A 19,641-nucleotide genomic window follows, 5' to 3' on the forward strand; every position below is an offset into this window, starting at 1 on the left:
AATGGCTGGGCAAAGAGAGAGAGGGAGAGGGAGCGTCAGGCAAGAAGTTAATCACTCTAAACGGTCCCACTGGATATCAATCATCTGAGCCCTCCAGACTCTGCGTTTTGTCTCAACACAAATACTCCCAGAGAGCATGGCTTTGTGTTTGCTTTCCCCGTTGCATTGTGTCTAAGAAACATCTACTATTAGGCTTCTAGAACAGCTACCTCATTTTCACCTTTTTCTTGAGTGGGTGAGGACCAGGCTTTTATGAAATCATAGTAGGTCACAGATGTGATTTAAGGGGCTCCAGAAAGGCCCCAAGGTCTCTGAAAGCACTTCCACTGGCTGCTCCTTTGTATCCAATATTCGTAACAACTCTTTTGTTAAAGCTTTGCTCTCTATTGAAATGTAATCTCCTTCCCCCCTCAATGAGATTTTAATCTGTTGTCTGACACACACACACTTTGGTGTGAATTTTTCTCTAAAGCAGAAATAAGTACAGGGAGGAAAGGAGAGGAAGCCACTGAAAGGGGCACAGATGATGTAGGATTAGGGGCTAATTAAACTTCCTATAATGCCTGGAGCCACACTGCTCACACAGCCCCCTCCAGACGAACTTGGTTGTGGGCCATCCCACGGCCTCTCAAATACCTTCATTCCCTTTCTGAGCTAAAAACAGCTCCCTTGAGTTTACAGCTTATTAACTTCCCCTTCAGCTACTATTTATCCCCACTTTCAAGTTGGTGATTCTCAGTCTTTAGTTTTATAAAGTGTTTGGGGACTAGAAATAAAAACCAACCTCAAGTGCACATCTCTCAGCCTTCATTCCCCAGTTCTTAGTGGCAGGCTACAAACTGTTGCCACTATGAGACACCTCTTTAAGTTATACAAGCAGCTAGAAATAAAAGACTCACACTCAATTCTGGGGAGAGATTTTCCAATAGTTTCTCATTTCTTCATTGTCCCTGCACCTCCCCAAATCTCTTTAAACACTTTGGAGCTTACTCTGTCACTGACCTTGTCTAATCATATTGATTGTCAGCAATTGCAGTCTAATTGGAAAGCAAGTTGCTATGGTAATTCTTGTGTCTTATGTCTTACATTTAAAGATACAATGAACTTAAAAGGGGAGAAATTGCTTGCAGTTGGTGACAGAGGAAAACATAATTAGATATACGAATTGTGAAACTAATATATTCAAATGAATTCTGAAATCTAAATCAGGATTTGATGTAATAAATTGGCCCCAGAATTTCTACCAAAGGCGTGTTTGGCCAGAATGTTTTTCTTTTCCTCTAAATACTTATATTTTTAGGGGGGGAGAAAAAAATGAAAGTAAATGTGTCATGGACAAGCAGGAAGGTGGTGGCTATTCATAGCTTAAAATTAGGTATAAGATCCAAAACATCAGGATGCTGCACTGTGTGCTTGAAAGAACATCGGCATGGTTGTTGACAGACCCAGGTTCTACTTCTCTTTCTTTAACTTGCTCCGTGGCCATAGGTAAATCATCTAATCTCTCTGTGCTTTATCATTTTCACTGATAAATGAGGTAACAGCTTTTGCTTCTTTTATTAATTTAGTCAATCGGCAATCACTTTCTGAACAGGAAGCCTTAAAAATCAGTCTCCATGGAGAAGACAACAAAGCAATTTCCTATTGGAAGCTCCTTGAGGACAGAAATTGTATTCTATTGAATATGACTGAAGAAGAGGTTGGCAAAGGACTTTGAGATTTGGTACCAAAAATGCTAAAATATTGTTAATACCTGTTCCTTCGGTGTGATGCAATGGGTTTGTACTGTTGAGAGTTCAACAGTGGCCACATCTGCAGACCTCAGGGGCCTACAGAATGAAGCGCAGCCAGCATGACTATTAGTCATGCTCTGACAAAGACAATAACTGTGCTAAGGAAGCTCAGAAAAAGGCAACTGTCTTCATTCTTGAAGGTTGGAGAAGGCTTTCTTGGAGAAAACTTTAAAGATTGGGCCTTAAAATTGGTATGGGTTTTTTCCTATTCCACTACACAGGTGTGAGGTCAAAGTAAATGTTTACTTTAATCAATATAAGGCAAAGGGCTTCAAGCCTTGCAGCTGTTGTCTGTACGTTCAACACACATTTATGGAGCCTGCTGGGTGCACAGGTAACAAAGTCCTTGACCCTAAGAGACTTCAGTCATTAGACACTAGAAAAAATAATAAGGAAAAATACCATTTTTAAAGCACTTACTAAGCTTTAGATACTTAACATGTAGTTATTTAACATTTAGTCCTCACAAAGTTTTACAAGGTAAATACTATTGTCCTTATTTCATATATGAGCAACCTGAGGCTCAGAGAGGTTGTCACTTTGCCAGTTTCACACAGCTCATAAGAGTCTGCAAGGTTAGTTCTGTTGTCTGGCTTATAACATAGATATCCCCTTTTCCTTCAAGTCAGTTAGCCTTAATCATTGTTTTTACAGCTCCAGCAAGGAGACCCATGCAACAGAACCTGGATGAATGTATAAAAATGCTCCCCTATCATCACAAGTAAAGAACATCTTGAGCAAGACCAACTCAGTTATTATTTGCTCATGTAATTATAGCTTCTTGTGCCTTTGTTACTTTACCTGTTACTTTATCTAAAAAGGGGAGAGGACGCATGTGCAGAAAAGTAAATCTAGAAGATAGCTACAGAAGTTCCTTCCTTCCTTTGCTGATACTCTCAAATTCTCATTTTGGGGGCAAAACAAAACAAAAAACTTTTCCTAAAAGATGTCTTCCTAACAAGATCTTCAAGACCTGAGATTATTTTAGTAAAGGACAAACGTGTATTTCACAATTAAATTGCATCGGGGTACAGAAGAGCCCCTCGGAGAGTGCCGAAGTGAGGAAGGAGATCCGGGTTCTCTTCAGCCCCACACGGCCAACACCCCAGATCTCAACTGGAACAACTCCGCAGTACTTCGTTTTGCTTTTCTCTAAGCCTTTGTTTAAACAAAGGTTTCCAAGGCCCAGAAAAGGCCTGAACATACACTAAACAAAGTTTAGGATTCCCAGCATCTTGGGGTGGCCTTGACTGGCTGGGTCGGACTCGTGTTGGAAGAGAATCCATTCTCCGCACTCTCTAGAATGATGGCGTTTTGCTCCAGGTAGTGGCAAAGTCACCTAAATAGGAAGCTCTTTTTCAAAAACTTCTTCCTTTGTCCTGACCACACAGGTCTCTTTGTTGTAACAATAGGGACACTTTCAGGACCAACATGGGGCAAAAGAGGCCCTGGAGTGGGGCTTTGGACTACTACTTGGGGTGGGATGGGGAGATCTACTGCTCAGAAATGGAAATAAAATCAATTCAATAAGGAGTCAGTGAAAATAGGCCTCTGAATTTCTAAATTCAAAAAAATTCAGAAAATGTTGCAAAGGACAGAATAGATAACAGCTTTACGGCAGGACGCTTATGCAGGTGCTACACTCAAGGATTCCAAAAAGGCTAAAAGAACAATCATTGTGACTCAAATTCAGAAGCAGACAAATGTGAGTTCGTTGTTCCCTCACTGCAGCCCATAAAGGAGGCACTTTTGTGCCAAGAATAAGAGTTAATGAGGCAGAAAATGAAGGGGTATAAAAGATAGAGTAATTATGTATTACAGAGTGAAAACAGAGGCTGGAGGGAAGATGAAAGCCAGTTGGGAGAGGGTAGATTACGTTACAGGTGTGGCGAGCATAACAAAAAAAGGCACAATAGATCCCAGAGAGATTACTAAAGACGATTTTGGGGTGCTGTGGGGTGACAGAAGTGGAAAGGGTAGCCAACAATGACCACACACACACACATTTGGTGTTTCTTTGGTAAAGAAGCTTGGGGTATGTGACATGGGAGAAATCAACACTGGCTTACAGGAAGATCAATGGAGCCCTCTTTAAGCTGACAGTAAAACAAACAGTCTTCAGGAGAAAAATGGCTCAGGCCAGGGGTACTTTCTCTCCTTATCCAAGGCTCAGGGAGAATGGCTCTTGCTAGCTACCCTGCTGCTACTCCCTCACAGGTGTGCCCGTAGAGCTGCTCCCAGTGGAACAGGTGCAGTGCCTCAAGGAGAAGGTTTCACAGAGCCCCTCCCCAGCTTGTTAGAAATGGAAGCTGGCTGTCCTAGAGGACTGCAGACAATGTGACTGGCTGCCTTTTAATAAGAGAATCACAGAAATAATTAAAATCACTGAATTCTAGGGCTAGAAGGAACCCACAAGATTGTCTGAATCAATATTGCTGTTTTATAGATGAGGAACAAAGGCCCAGAGAAGGTAACCAATTTGACTCAAGGAGAATGGTTAATTAGTGGCAGAGTCAGGACTGGAACCTAGGTCTCCTGGCTCCAGTGAAGTAATAAAAATAATAGTAAGAAGCATAACCTTTCCATAACACTATGTGCTTTTTCCCTCCTGCATGACATGCATTATTCATATGATCTTCAATAGCCCAGCCAACTACAGAGGATTGAGTATAAAATGTACTGAGGGACAGAGACTCTTAGCAACATTTTACAGCAGAAAGTGATCTCAGAGAGCTCCAGTGATTTGCTAAAGTGATGAAGGACTTCCTCTTGCCCACTCAAGAGACCTCACCTCTTCATACAGCTCCACACTGCTTCAGTTTAGAGAGCTAGGGGTTCAAATTTCTTAACCTGAACACCTCCCAGAGTATGTGTGCTAATGGATTTAGTGGTCCCCATTGTTAAAACGTTGTTCTTTCTGGCATGCTAGGGTGGTTTTTTTCCCATGAAATAATTGAAGAAAAGCCAAGAGCCCATAATTCAATAAGGAGCAGCCACCTGGTGTGCTCACTGCAAGAGGCCAAGTAATTTAATCACAGGTAGTAAATACTGTGTCACTAAAGAGAAGTCTCTGGCTAAGTGAGGTCAAACACAGACTTAGTTTTGAGGGGAATTTTTTGGTTGGTTGTTTCTTTCCCCTTTGGCCAAGCAATGCTCCTACATGATTCCTAATTAATCAACCAACAAAAATTTACTCAACACTTATTGTATATACCCATTTTTCATCAGATGGTAAATGCAAAACTCATACCTGATGGGAGGAGCATTTGTTAAGCAAATACTAGATACCGTGCAGGGTGCGAGACTCTTACCTTGTGTTAGAGCAGATAGATGACAATGACAAACTCCAAAATGCCAGAGACTTTAAGAACAAGTTTCTTTCTTTCTCACCTAGCAGTGCAGGGTGGTGTTCCTCAGCACTTTATTTAGGATCCCAGGGCAACAGCAGCTTCATCACCTTCGATCATGGCTTCCAAGGTTGCCCTCAGCACCTCGGCCAAGTCAGATGGGAGACAGAGCATGGGAGAGCACACATGATGGGTCTGAGCCAGGCCTCGGGTGGCACACATCACTTCTGCTCACATTCCATGGGAGGAGCCCTCTCCCAACAGGCAATACCTACAGCAAGATTGGCCTGGAATTATAGTCTAGCTGTACATCCAGAAATATGAAGGGGAAAAATAGATTTTGGTGGACAACTAGAAAGCTCTTCATGCCACATATTGTATCAGTAATTCTCATAAAAACCCTAACAGGTAGTTATAATTACATCTATTGAAATAAATCTTATGGGGGGTAGCTGAATTGCCTAAGGCCACACAACTAGGCAATAATAAAGCTAGAATTTGAATCCAGGGCTATCTGGCTTCCAGGTTCATTCTGCCACTCACATGTGCATATGAACTAAGACAAATACAAGTGAGCAGGACCTTAACAAGAGAAGGCTATTAATGAGATTACCCATGTAGAGCACTTAGCGCTATGCCTGCTACATAGCAAATGTCTAATAAAGATCAAGTATCACCATCGTCATTATTCTTGCTGCCTCAAGTTGCACAGATCAAACTCACAAGTGTCCCAAACCTATAGACAAGTTACCATTCCTTGTGTGTCAGAGGCCCCTCAAACCTTCTCACCTCCCTTTCTTTGGCCTCTGCTGAAACTGTCAGATCATACTGAAGCCAAATGATCCAATCAATGCCTGTTCCCTGTCTTCTCAACACACAGTATCCATTCCCTTATTACCATCCCAACCCCTTTCCTTTCATCACTTATAACTCAATGAATTGATGTCTAAAAAATTTCTGAGAGGTATATGCAGAGTAATAATTGTCTACCTTTTCTAACTTCTACCTCTAATATCATTCTACCTCCAGAAAAATCTCGTTCCCTTTCCCTTCTGCTTTCTCTATCCTTTACTTTTTATCACACTCTTTTAAATCCATTTGCTTTCCCAAACAACAATCTTACTCATGGCTCCCAAGCATAAGTACTAACTACACTCCTGTATCCAGGCAGAGATGAATTCTTAGCCATCATCCTCCACCTCACCCTTTTCTCAACCAGCCACTCCGTTTTTATTTTCTTGCATAGTCTATATGTAAGCTTGAATCCAATTTTTTAAGTAAATCACTGGGACACTTGTTTGAAAAAAGATGACTCATGACCCACATCAAACCACTCTTAAGTCATCACACTACTTAAGAACTGCTGGTCTAACGGAAATTGCAAAGAGCCATAATTATAATAACGATAGTGGGAAATGAAGGGACATTTGCAAGAAATACTGAAAAAATTAACTGAGAGGATTTACGATCTGTTAAATGTTGAAGAGTCATCAGAGATAACCCCAGGACTTAAAGCTTGGGTTGCTCCAATGAACCAAAAGGGATGGACTGTTGGCTGTGGCTGTAACTGGGGAGGGCAAGAGAGCTGGGAGGGGAAAATAATAAGCCTACTCTAGACCAGTTGTTCATGGAAGGTTTGCAGAACATGTAGTAGAATATGGCTTTGGCAGTTGCAGACATGGGACTCTGGTATCAGAGAAAAACTTGTTCCAGTGGCATGAAAAGCAGCGACAGAGTAGTTCTAACAGGGAAAGCTTAGACAGACCTTGAGAAATGATGACATCTAGAGAGGCTGTGAAAGGGAAAATACTGTATATGGTAGGAAATGATAAAATGTATTGAATCTCCACTGTTTACTCTGCTGTGTTTGGCACTTGGCATCCCTGCCACAATTTTCTCCACTTCTATTCTATTGACTTCACATTCCCAACTTCTCACGCATGTTGCTTCTAAACTGCAGATTCTTGAAAGGCAGGGGCACTGCTTTTTACTGTCTTCCATGCTTTATATTTGCATAGAGAATGTACTAAAAAGAGCCTGTCATATGAGTCACTGCTTGGGACTTTGATTTGTCTGTGGAAGGTAAATGCATATATTGACTTAATTATTGCTTTCCCAGAACTCTAGTACCATGCACTATGGAGAAAGGGGGTGGTATTTAGTTGTTTTATAGGTATATTGCTCCAAAAATATTTCTGTGCCATTGAAAGAAAAACAACAGGATTTTTTGAAATGGAAATAATTTTCTAAGTCACTAGAAATAAGACATATCTGATTTCTGCCATCTGAGGCCCTGTGAATTGTGGGTTCACAGCCTAGATCAACTTCACTGACTGGCTCTGTGTGTCTCTTTTTCCTCTTGTATAAAGGAGCTAAGAATGGTACTTACTTCATAGGATTGTTATGAGGATTAGCAGATTAATAAATGTAAAGCACAGAAAAAATGCCTAGCACATAATGAATGTGCAATAAATGTTAGCTATTATGACTGCGAATTTTAGTCCCTTTCCTCATCTGCTGAAGGAAGTGAAGGAAATAAATAATAATCTATATTTTGGAATAACATTTTAAATTAAAACAAAACTAAAAATGGACACAATAGTTTGTTATTGACATATTTGAAAGTGACTGAATCGAATTCAGATGACTGCATTAGGGGGACTCACTAAGAGTGCTTTTAGCTCTGTCTCATTTGGGGGACATCTTTAGAGCATATTTAGCAAGGACTCAACTTGTCCAGGAGAAGGAAACAGATGGGACATGTCAGGAAAGGAAGGCAACCACCTGTTGCCATCTGAGGAGGTGAGAGGAGCCCTTTGGCAATGTCCCACCCTGTTTTTGCCCTCCCCTTTGGCAATGCCCCACCCTGTTTTTGCCCTCCCCTGAAGAAAACAGTACGTTTTCCAGGTTGTGACGTCAGTGATGGAGGCATCCTTGTTGGGGCACCGACGAGCTCTGCCTAACCTCTTTTGTTGGCCAACAGACCAAAAGTCAGCCCTCACTATGGGTAAGGCTCAGAATGGAGTTTGAGATAATGCCTGGTTTAAGAATTTAAATGATCTGTACATGCAGATTAAAGAAGCATTCCTAGGACCTTTGCTAGTACCATTCTTCCCAGCACAGTGGTCGGCTAGCCCAGTGTTTCCCAGCTGCAGAGGAATTCAGTCTTAAGCTCTCCAAAGAAAAGAAGGCAGGCTGTCAGGCAGGCACAGTGACATCTGAGTTTACCACAGGAAAAGCACTGTGCTTTCACACACACCATCTGATTTAATCCCTTTGACAACCCTGTGAGGTAGTTATTATTCCTATTTTACAAACAACAAAACTGAAGCGCAGGGAAGACTATAACTTGCCACAGTTATACAACTAGTAAGAAATGGAGGCAGCATTCAAACCCAGAGCTCTAGTGTAAAGCCTCTGGATCTGACTTTAAGGGAATTCTAAATGAGGGTGAGAGTGTATATTTGGAGAGTTATATGAAATTTTCTGGAATTCATTTTCATGGGAATTTTCACCTGTCCTGTTCTGTATTCACTTAAATTATATAGCATAGCACATTTCCAGAACTGGGGGAATAGACATATGGTAGAAATACAGAAAATCACTTATTTCATATATATATAAAATATGTTATAGATATCACATGTGTATAATATATAATCATATATATAACATATTTAATGTAATACATGTATAATTTTTATACTGTATACTACTTATAAAAGTATATCATTATTTATATATCTGTAATTATATTCAAATACAACATGCCAAAAATCCATTTTATTTTTTCAAGTAACTCAGATGTAGTTCATCAAATAAAGATAGCACCCAGTTAAGGAAACTCTAAAATACTAGACTCACTTGACTGATAAAACTCAGGACCCATTTTATTCATCTTTAGATCCTCTGCACTGAGTCTAGTGCCTGAAACACAAAAGCTGCTTGATCAAAATTTGTTAAACATTTGCTGAATTCATTCTTCACCATTTTAAAGATTCACTCCAAGGTTCTCCTAAACAGGAAGCTTCCTTCCTGTGCTAATACACAATTTGATTTGCAATTACTCTGTTTACTGCAAGTTTTCAAGAATGCAGCTTTACTGTACAAGAGCAAAGGTGGAAAATCTTTTATAATCTTTCAAAGAGAATTCATTCTTTCAGCAAACACATGGCTGAGAGCAGGAATACTAAGATAAAAGGCAATGTCGCTGTCCTCTACGAGTTCTTTGCCTAGTGAAGGAGACAAACCAGAGTGCAAACCCAATGCAGTTTGTGAGGGCTGTGATTGAGTGCTGGGAGATCCTGGACCACAGGGAACTCAGGGAGAGAAAGAGTCAACTAAATTTAGTCTGAGGTTATTAAAAACAAAAAAGAAATTTGACTCAGTGGACATTAAAAATATTTTAGTGCAAATGAATCTCCTAATGTGCTCAGTTATGGAGGGGTATATTGGATATGCTAACTAGAGAAAAATGCTGTGTGGAGAGTCAGGGGAGGGGGGAAAAGATAGAGAAGATCCAGTTGGAGAATATCTCCCATATCAGAAAAAAAAAAAAATCAAATAAGACATTTTTGTGAGTATTTGATTTCTAAGTACATCCTGTTCTCCAATTCATAGATGTTGTTGAAATTCTAGTGAAACCTTTAACTGCTGGTCACAATTCTTTATCTTATAAACCCATAGCAATTCTGCTCTGAATGAAACTATCCGAGCATTTGACAGATGAGTATCAGGTGAAATGGTGGACAAATTAATACCACTCTACGCTGAGATTTTATGCTGGACCTGGCTGAATTCTACATGCTCATTCACTCCCTAATGTCCTTCCTACTGAAACCGCACCCCCCACTCCTCCATCAAGTGTGCAGGCATAGCTCGTTTTACTGTGCTTCACTTTATTGTGCTTGGCAATGTTGCATATTTTACAAATCAAAGGCAAGATTCTCCACCAGAGAAAAGATTATGACTTGCTTTGTTGTAGTGATCTGGAACCAAACCCACAATAACTACAAAGTATGCCTGTATTTGTATATCAATACCATTCCATTGACCAGAAGAATGCAAATCTGGAGAATTTGATTGTGGCTCTGAAACTCACTCAGACAGAATGCCCAAATAACCCCCAATACCTCATGCATGTACATCTCCTTTTTCTGCAAAGAAACATGAAATTTCATGCACAGAAAGGACTTTGAAATTCATCTTCTCTAACCCCAAACAAATGCTTTACCACCCTGACGACGGTCACATCAGTCATCTTCCCTGTTTTCTCCGCTATAGATGTTATGTCAATTCAAGGACCCCATCTGGGACCCAGAGAGGTAGAGCTAAAGGCATCTAGATGCTATTAGTACAGGAGACCTGTATGTGCCTACTACATAGCTTGCATGCTATATCAAATGTAAAAACCATTGAGACAGAAGCCTAACTCAGAGAAGCTAGCCTTCACCAACATTTACTGGACCTTAGTCATGCTGCCTACAGAAAAAATGGTGAATGGACACCAAAGACAAAATTTATCTTCTTTGCAGTTTTGTAGATGCCATTTCTGGACCTGAAGACTACTTTTCCTTCATCTGTCTATCCATCCACTAAACATTTGTTGAGCACTGATTACCTGCCAACTCATCACTAGATGCGGGAGATACAAAGATAGATGAATAAGATACCATCCAAGAATACAAAGTCAGGTTGGGTAATTAGACAATGACCTCCACCCTGGCCCTCCACCCCATCAAAAAAAAAAAAAAAAGCAATGGCAAAATGACATTGTAATTGCTTAAACTGAGAAATGAGAGAAGTCTTGTGGGAACACAGAGGACAGGAAAATGACAGTGATGACAGAGTAAGGGAAGGCTCTCTGTAGAGGGGAAGTGGGTTTTTTAAAATAAAGAACTTTGTTCCTCTTAAGGTGATTTGGGCTCCTCTATCATGCGTTTCACATTCGCCCATATTTGTGTGTTGGGGAGAAGGTCTGGTGGGGTGTTATTACCATTCTTCTAAAGAACCTTTGCAATCCAAAGTGTGAGCTGAAGACCAGCATCGTCCACTTACCTGAAGTATTGGAAATACAGAACTTCAGGCCCCACTCAAGATCTTCTCACTGAGAATCTGCATTTTAACAAGATTCCCAGATGATTCATACGTACAGGAATAATTGAGAAGCACTGTCCTAGAAATAATCTTTCCACAAGGTCAGGTTCCCTCACCCAAGAAGAGCAGCGTTCAATGTCTACATTAGACAGTTCCCAAACCTTTTGGTCTCAGGATGTCTACACTCCTAAAAGTTATTAAAGACACCAAAGGGATTTTGCCTTTGTGAGTTAAAGCTGCCAACATTTGCCATACTAGAAATTAAAACTGGGAAATATTTTATTTATTTGTTGGTTAATTTAGAAACAACAATAGATCTGTGGATGTTAACATAAGTAAGTTTTTATGCAAAATAACCATCTTTTCAAAAAATATTAGTAAGAAGAGTATCATGGTTTTACATATTTGCAAAAAATTTTAACATCTGACTTGATAGAAAACAGATGCATTCTCATATCTGTTTCTGTGTTGTAGCTGTTGCCACATCACACATCAAGTAGGACTCCACTGTGTGGCTGCAGAATGAGTGAAAAACTATACTTGTGCATTATTAGGAAAACAGTTTTATCATATAGACCACCACCGGATCACAATGTAATTGTGACCTATTACATCCCTAGAGCTCTCCTCTCCCATGATCCCTTTACCTTTGACTATAAAGAAACACCATCACACCATGAACTGTGCCAACTGCAATGATTTGTTACAACTGCAAAAAGTCTTAACTGAATCTTTTGAGACAAAGAACGATTTCTTAATTATGTAAGTTCTTTGGATGTAGATTCCACATCCTCCCTTCAAAGACCAGTTGAGTCATCCTCACAATTGTGTATTATTTTAACCAAGCCAAGTCACCTCTGTTAACCTCACTAAAGACAGTATTGGCTGCACTAACTCTAAGTTACATAGGTGCACTGAAAATGAAAGGAAGCTATGCATAGAAAAAAAATACTTTGTCAATTATCAATACTAACCAAACGTAAGGTGTTACTACATACTTTCCACATCTCGTTACACATTTTATGTTTGAAATGTTATAACGCTTTGACTAAATTTTTTTACTTATGAAAACTAAACCTAACCAGTGCCTCCTTCATTTTACTCCTACCTCCAGGTTCTTCCTCCGAGTTCCTCTTGCTACTATTTTGTCTCATTGCCTCTTGAGCTCCAAGAACCTTATTTGTCGAATTTATTGTCTTAGCAGAAAATTGGCCCTTGCTCCTGAAGTAAATTTTAAGACAGAAATCCTCGATCTAAAAGGGAACTTAGCGATCATCTCATCCAGTAGTTCTCAATCTTTCATGCACATCAGAACCACCATGGCTTAGAGGATTAAATGGAGGGGAAAAAATGTCACACTCAAACCCCAGACTAACTAAATCCAATTCTCTGGTGTGGACCCAGGCTTTGGAATTTTTTTAAAGATAAAGCAGAAGAATCCAATGTGCAGCCAGAGTTGAGAAACTCCCACCTAGTCCAACTAGTCACTTTATAGATGGGGGAAGGGAAGTGAAACAGCTAAAGGGAAGGAACCTAACACAGAATCACTATTGTTCTCTTAATTCGGAGTTCTCAAAACACGGATTGGAGTTTTACTCTACTTCCGTTGAATAAAAGACATTTTTCAAATAAATTTAAGGTATGTTTTCTATACAATAAAATATATCCATCCATTTCAATAAGTTTAAAGTTAGATAAGAATATGTTTGTTTTTATGTACACACACACACACACACACACACTTATATATGCCTCTTTCCTCTCAGCAACCTCGATCCTAGGCCTCAGGCAACAATTACCTTGATTTTGTCCCTGTAGATCAGTTTTTCCTGTTTTAGAACCTCATATAAATGGAATCATATAGTATGCATTCTTTTATTTCTGCATTCTTTCACTCGGCATAATTGTTTAAAGATTCGATAATGATATATCAGTAATTTGTTCCATTTTATTGATGAGTAGTAATCCATTGCATGGATATTCCATAGTTTACCCACTGAGTTTTTTTCCAATTTGGGGCTATTACAAATAAAGATGCTGTGAACATTTGTGTACGGTCTTTGTGAAGGCATAAATTTTTATTTCTCTTGAGTAAAAATATAGGAGTGGAAATACTGGGCCCAACGTGGCCTGGGAGGCACGGTATGTAGAAGAAACTGTTCCAACCCTGCAGTCAGCCAGAACTGGTTCTATGTACAGGCTGTTAACACAGAAATCAAAAGACCAACTTCACGGGCCTGTGGAAAGGATTGGAGAGAAAGTTGTAGAGTGGCTAGTGAATAGTAGACACCTAGTAAGTGATAACAGAAATAACTAGGGACAGAACTGAGTTGAACTGTATTTTTCAGTGAGGTACTTTTCCACTACGGCACACCGTTCACCTTCCCACAACTCTCACCCAGGCAGAGCTCCCCCGCCTCCACCCAGCCCCAACACTCACCCTGTCTTTGAAATCAAGGCCATAAAATATGTACCACCTTCTCAAATAATTTATAAGTGGTTCTGGCTTGTTTGTTCTAGTAATTTTTAGTTTTCTTTTAAGAAGAAATGTGTCTACCTTTTAGGCAAGAGAGTAGGCTGAGAAATTATCACGAGTGGTGACCAAACCAACCGGTAAATGTAAATGAGCCTGGAAATAGCTTTTGAAAATACGGCCCCATTTGCATTTAAACACCTCTCTGTATTCTAGTTCTTTCTTCCAAGTGTTATTCTTTACCTGTGCAAGTCTTTCATTCCTTCTTAAAGTGTTCAAATAAACATCTTATTTTTCTAAGTCTACCACCCCTTTCCTGCTCCTCATTCCCATATCTCCCAGCCCTCTTTCCACTTGCAGGACAGAAGAGCAAAATAAACAGTCAATGGTCAACATGTTTTCTTACATACACACACACCACCTTTATCTATGTTCTACTGTGAAAATTGTGAAGACTTAAATTTACCAAATGAATCATGAAAGATGCTATCATAGAGTAAGAGGCACTTTTCTCCCACAGAACATCTCCTCACTCATAAAGACTTGTAAGAAATGACCTTACCCCCAAGTGTCATCGGCCCCCTACGCCTAGGTAGCTGTTGCTCACTGTCACATTTCCTCTCCCCCACAAAGTGTCCTCCTGCCTTGCTCTGCCCTCCAGACTGTTCCTCCATCAAGAGCCTTTTCAGAGCTCTTCAGCTAAATCCTAGGCCAGCAGACAGTGCTTCTGCCTCAGCCATTCTGAATGTCTGCTGCCTAGGAAATTTCCTGAGACACTTTCAGCTCTTGCATTAAAACTGCGTGAGAGTCTTCCTCAGGAGGCCTAATAGCACATTTCATCTGCGAGCCACTTTATAAACATTAACTGATTAAGCCGCCCACACTCCTCACAAGCTCTGGGCTTCTGCACAGTGGACCTCATTCTCCACTGTTCTCAAATTACTCCCGGAGGGAGAAAGCTGGGACCTTAAGGATCTTTTGAGGGTATTTTAGGCCAAGACAATATTAATGCCAAAGGCCTTGTAGTAGTAATCCCACTTGGATAATGGCATGAATGCGGAAGGGATTTAAATCCATGTTTATATAAAAGAGACTGAATTGAGGTTCTCATCTCCCACAGCCAGATTAGCAGAGAGAAGAACTTGACTCTATGGTCTAGGGCAGGGCTACCGAAGTACAACCATGGTACCAAATTCAACCTGCTTTATTATAAATAAGGTTTTATTGGAACACAGTCATGCTCATGTGTTTACATGTTAATTATGGCTACTTTCGTCCTAAATATCAGTTGAATTGTTGCAATAGAGATCAAATGATCTGCTGAGCCAGAAAGTATATAGAAAAAGTTCACTTCACAATTTTCACAATAGAACATAGATAAGGGTGGTTGGTGTGTGTGTGCGTAAGAAACTTAAAGTGTTCTCATCCTGTATACTCTCTATATATCTTTAAGCAAGTCTCTCTCCCTCTCCAGACCTCAGTTTCTACATGTTTCTGAACAACCTCTAACTTGAGCCACTGCATTGGGCTTGTTCTTTCATTGTTTTGTAAGTATTAGCATCTAACATATTAATTTTGTCTCATTATTATAGCTGACTTCATTGAGAACAGAAACAGTATTTTCTGAGTCTTATGAATCATCCCAAGCACGAAGGCTCTATGCTGAGTCCCAAATCCATTTATGAAGTATAACTGAATTGACTTGAATTGTACTTCTTTCTTTGCAGAGAGATCTCACAGAATGATGTCTTGGAAGTGATAGAGGCAAATGTGTTCTCCGATCTGCCCAAATTACATGAAATGTAAGCAAGAACCATGAGGTTTGCTCATGACTATTCTTGGCAATTGCCTTAAAGTCTGTTTATAGCCCTGGCTCTGCCCTGTCTGCAGATCCCTAGAATTTCATTTTAAGATGTCAAAGTCAGCCCAAAAGGCACTGTCATGTGTCCTTCTGCATGGTGATCCAGGTATCAGTCCAGAGCCTACTCTTATCCCATTCCTTCTCTCCCAGAGTTTTTTACATAGTAGACCCAAGAACCTTGCTCTGTGACTGCCAGCAAGTATCTCCATTTCATCCTCACATTCAAAGTTATTCCACAGTCAGAGCCAAAAATTACTCTCACATGATGTAGTTGAAGATGAGCAGTCCTAGTTTGAATACTAGCCTATGCCATATAATCAACAATAAACCTTGGCCAAGATACAAAATCATTCTGAGATTTAGATTTCTCACCTGTGAAATGAGAATCATAAAATTCCATGCCTCATAGTATCACTGTGATGGATAAATGAGATGATAAATGCAAATTAGATCTAACGCATCAACTGGCATAGAGTATGTCATAATGATCCTTGATTCCTCTACTATTCCAAATTTCCTTTCTTTTGTTGACATTCTAGTTTACATACATGTCAATACTTACACAGATCCAATCTATATCAGTCTATAATTACCATAGATTGAATAGAATCATAGATTGTCGAAGCTAGAAGAGACTTTAGAGACAGTATGATCCAGGATTTTCCAAAGTAGGTTGTGCGTATCATTAAACACTCGGGAATTTATTAAGTGTTTGAAAAAGGGAAAAAAGATTCTACGGTCAAATAAGGTTAGGAAACACTGGGAAAATAAAGTTAGATTCACCTACTATAGGAAAACTTCTCAGTACCTATAATATGGGAATCTCTAAGAAGGATATTATATTAAATGATTCTCAACTAATTTCACTGGTAAGGTTTCTTCTGTGGAGCATAATCTCAGAAAATTCCCATGAAACACAGTTAGAAAAGCCAATGAACCATTTTTCTAATTTTACAGATGAGCAATGAAAGGCACAGAGAAGTTATGAGGTTTGTCTAAAGTCGCCCAGCAAAATCCACAGCAGGATAAGGACTTGAACATAAATCTCTTGACTCTTTTGCATCTTTTAAGGCTTTGCCGAGTATCAGTGGGAAATATACATACACATACGTATACGGTGTCTAATGACCAGAGTGCGATGCACACAAGAACACATACACACAGCTTTATTCAGGAGTCACACTTGGCCTGTCCATTTTGACGGAATCTCTTTCCCTTTTCCTTCCTTGCACCCTCTCTACTCCTTTCTTCTTCATTGTCATTAAACTTCTGCAAGTGATGCCTTCTCTTCCCTTCCCAATTGCCCTCCTGCTCCTTCCTTTCTTCTCTCTGTTTGCCCTCCCCTTACCCTAGTTGGAAAAAGACCCCTGGACAGGGTCTCAGAACCCAAAGGGAATATTAGAGAAATAAACCAAAGGGCAGCCAGCCCTCTGGGCATGGCCAGGTAGGTATCCCCCTATGCAGTTCAATGGGCAGTGAGCTAATGGGACAGTTCTTTCATCTCTTCCTTGCATGGAGAGGTGATTACCCCCATGTAGCACTGACTGTACTTAAAATGATTAATTACCTGGTACTTGGATCTAGGTAGCTACATGTTACTGCAACATAAAAGCTAATGAAACAGGGAGGAAGTAATTAACACAGAGCATCTCTGCAAATATACATTGATCCAGCAAGATGAGGAAAGGGCAGCCTCTCTCTGTTGGAATCTAAATGTGAACATGCTCACCTCCAGAATATTGATCAGGACACAGCACAGGCCAACCCAGGGCAGAAGTCACTACTTCTCATGAGCTGTAAGGGAGCAGGCAGCCTCAGTCTACAGCATGAAGGGAATCACTGGCTACTGTCTGCTGGGAGTTCATGGTTAAAACCAGTATGTACCCTATTCTTTGTTCTCTGCCTCTTCACTCTTTTTTCTCCAACCTCCTTTTGCCCCTCACCTTTATTCCTTCTCATCCGTCTTCTTTCTCACCCTCTTTTGTTGTTTTCCATCCTCTTATCTCTTGTTTCCTGATAGACAAAAGCTTATTTTCTCATATTAGTCTCATCCCTACCCTCTTGGCCTCCTCAGAGCCTGGGATATTCTTACTTGTTATAGATGCTGCTGCGCTCAGGGTAAAAATGACTCAACCAACCAGTGCTTTGTTTGCCTCTGATGGACACAGCCCAGGAGGACTTTGGTGATGAGGGTTAAACAGGACAGTGTTAATATTTAATCTGCACAGTTTAGCATAGTAAAAGGCACTGCATGCATGCTCGATCTTTATTTTAATGATAGCTGGATGGATGAATGGATGGACAGATGGACGGATGAATGACTTATTGATATACTCTACATAATGTGAAAAATACGACAGCAGTCCTTACTGTTAAAATCACACTCGTTGTTGTTTCCTCTTTTACAGTAGAATTGAAAAGGCCAACAACCTGCTATACATCGACCCTGATGCCTTCCAGAACCTTCCCAACCTCCGATATTTGTAAGAACTGTACTTCAATGCCCCCTCTATGATCAGATTGTGTAGTCCTATTTTAGCAAAATATTCCTATTTTGCTACTCTGAGGAGCAATTGCTTTTTATCAAAGATGTGGGGAAGAAGCGGAGATGGAAAGATACTTGCTGGTGGATTTTAGTTCAGTTTAATGAGTGAATTCCACTAATATAATTCCATTTTATTTTCATTTACTAAAACAGACATCATAAGGAATGCCATTTGCATTAATGGGATTATCACAAAGACCTCTTGCAGAACTCAGTCTTAATTTAGTGTTAATGAGATGCAGCCAAAATTTCTGCTAGCATTTAGCTTGTGACCTTGACCTCAAAAACATCTTCTCTCTTGTTCTGCATATATTCATTTTTTTTTTCTTTGATAGATTACAGTGTTTTACTTTGTAAGTTTTGGTTAATAATAGACATGGTATTTATCAGCAGAGAGATTCCTAATGTTTGAGCTCTAGCCCCTAGGCCTGCCCCCATCAGCAAAAACATTACTTCTTTTATTCAAATGGCTTTCAGATTAGCTGAGGGCTTGACAGAGCCCTGGGTGCTATGATGAGGCCCCACAAAATAACATAAAAATTTAGACTATGGAGTCAAACTTCTGGGCCCATGTACTCACTACTGATCGCTGACAAGAACTTAACCTCTCAAAGCTTGTTTTCTTGTCAAGGAAATGAAAATAATAAATCTATTTTCTATTAACATAATGATAATGCATAACCAAATATTGCCAAAAGACAGAGTTTTAAAACAACCACTATTTATCATTTCTCACCTGTGAGTTGAATAGAGGAATGGTCTGCTAAATGGACTCTGTTTGCCTTACCTCAGCTCAGCTCACTCATGCATCTGCAGTTAGTTGGCAGGTCAACTGGGAGCTGGCTGCTCTGGGTGGTCTCAGATGAAATGACAGCTCTCCTCCAACTGGTGCTCATTTACAGCAGGCTAACACAGGCTTGTCCTCGTGGCAGTTCTAAGATCGCAAGAGAGAGAGAGAGAGTGGAAGCTTGCAAGCCTCTTGAGACCAAAATCCTGAACTAGCACACCATCTTTTCTGCTGTATTTTATTAGCTAAAGCAATTCATGGGGCCAGCACAGATTCAAGAGGTGGAGAAACAGATTCCACTTCTTGTTGTAAAAGCTACAAAGTCACAACACCAGGTATGTGGATACAGGGAAGAATACAGAATTGAGGCGATCTTTGCAACCAATTCAAAGCACATAAAAAGTTTTAAACAGTGTCTGTCACATCGTAAATACTCAATAAATTAGCTACTATTGATATTATGACTCTATCCCTAAATTTTGATCATCAGAACTGGAGTTAGCAGGTATATTAAGGAATACTAGGCAACTATGTGCCTTAGATCTCTGAGTGGAGAATGACTGAGGGAATAAAAGATTTAACAGAAGAGAATGCATATGACCTAGAACTTCCGCTCTCTGAAACTCCAGAAAGGATCTGAGAAAGTAACAGATCATCCATCCCTGAGTTAATGTTAGTGGCAGGACTGGCTTTACTGGCGTGCCATCTGTGCAGTCAGACAGGGCCCCCTGCTCAAAAG

General features: G+C 40.0%; 1 protein-coding gene across 2 annotated transcripts in view; it reads left to right on the plus strand.

Annotated features, from left to right (window-relative positions):
• FSHR (follicle stimulating hormone receptor) overlaps positions 1-19,641 on the plus strand; it is a 156,550-nt gene that overhangs the window by 91,476 nt on the left and 45,433 nt on the right. For both annotated transcript variants that reach the window (XM_039887196.1, XM_039887197.1), the window contains exons 3-4: positions 15,437-15,511; positions 17,979-18,053. In XM_039887196.1, coding sequence (XP_039743130.1) covers positions 15,437-15,511; positions 17,979-18,053 — 150 coding nt within the window. The remainder of the gene's footprint in view (positions 1-15,436; positions 15,512-17,978; positions 18,054-19,641) is intronic.

This window comes from Pteropus medius, unplaced genomic scaffold, assembly GCF_902729225.1.
Source record: "Pteropus medius unplaced genomic scaffold, Ma_sr-lr_union100, whole genome shotgun sequence".
In the NCBI taxonomy this organism is placed as follows: Eukaryota; Metazoa; Chordata; class Mammalia; order Chiroptera; family Pteropodidae; genus Pteropus; species Pteropus medius.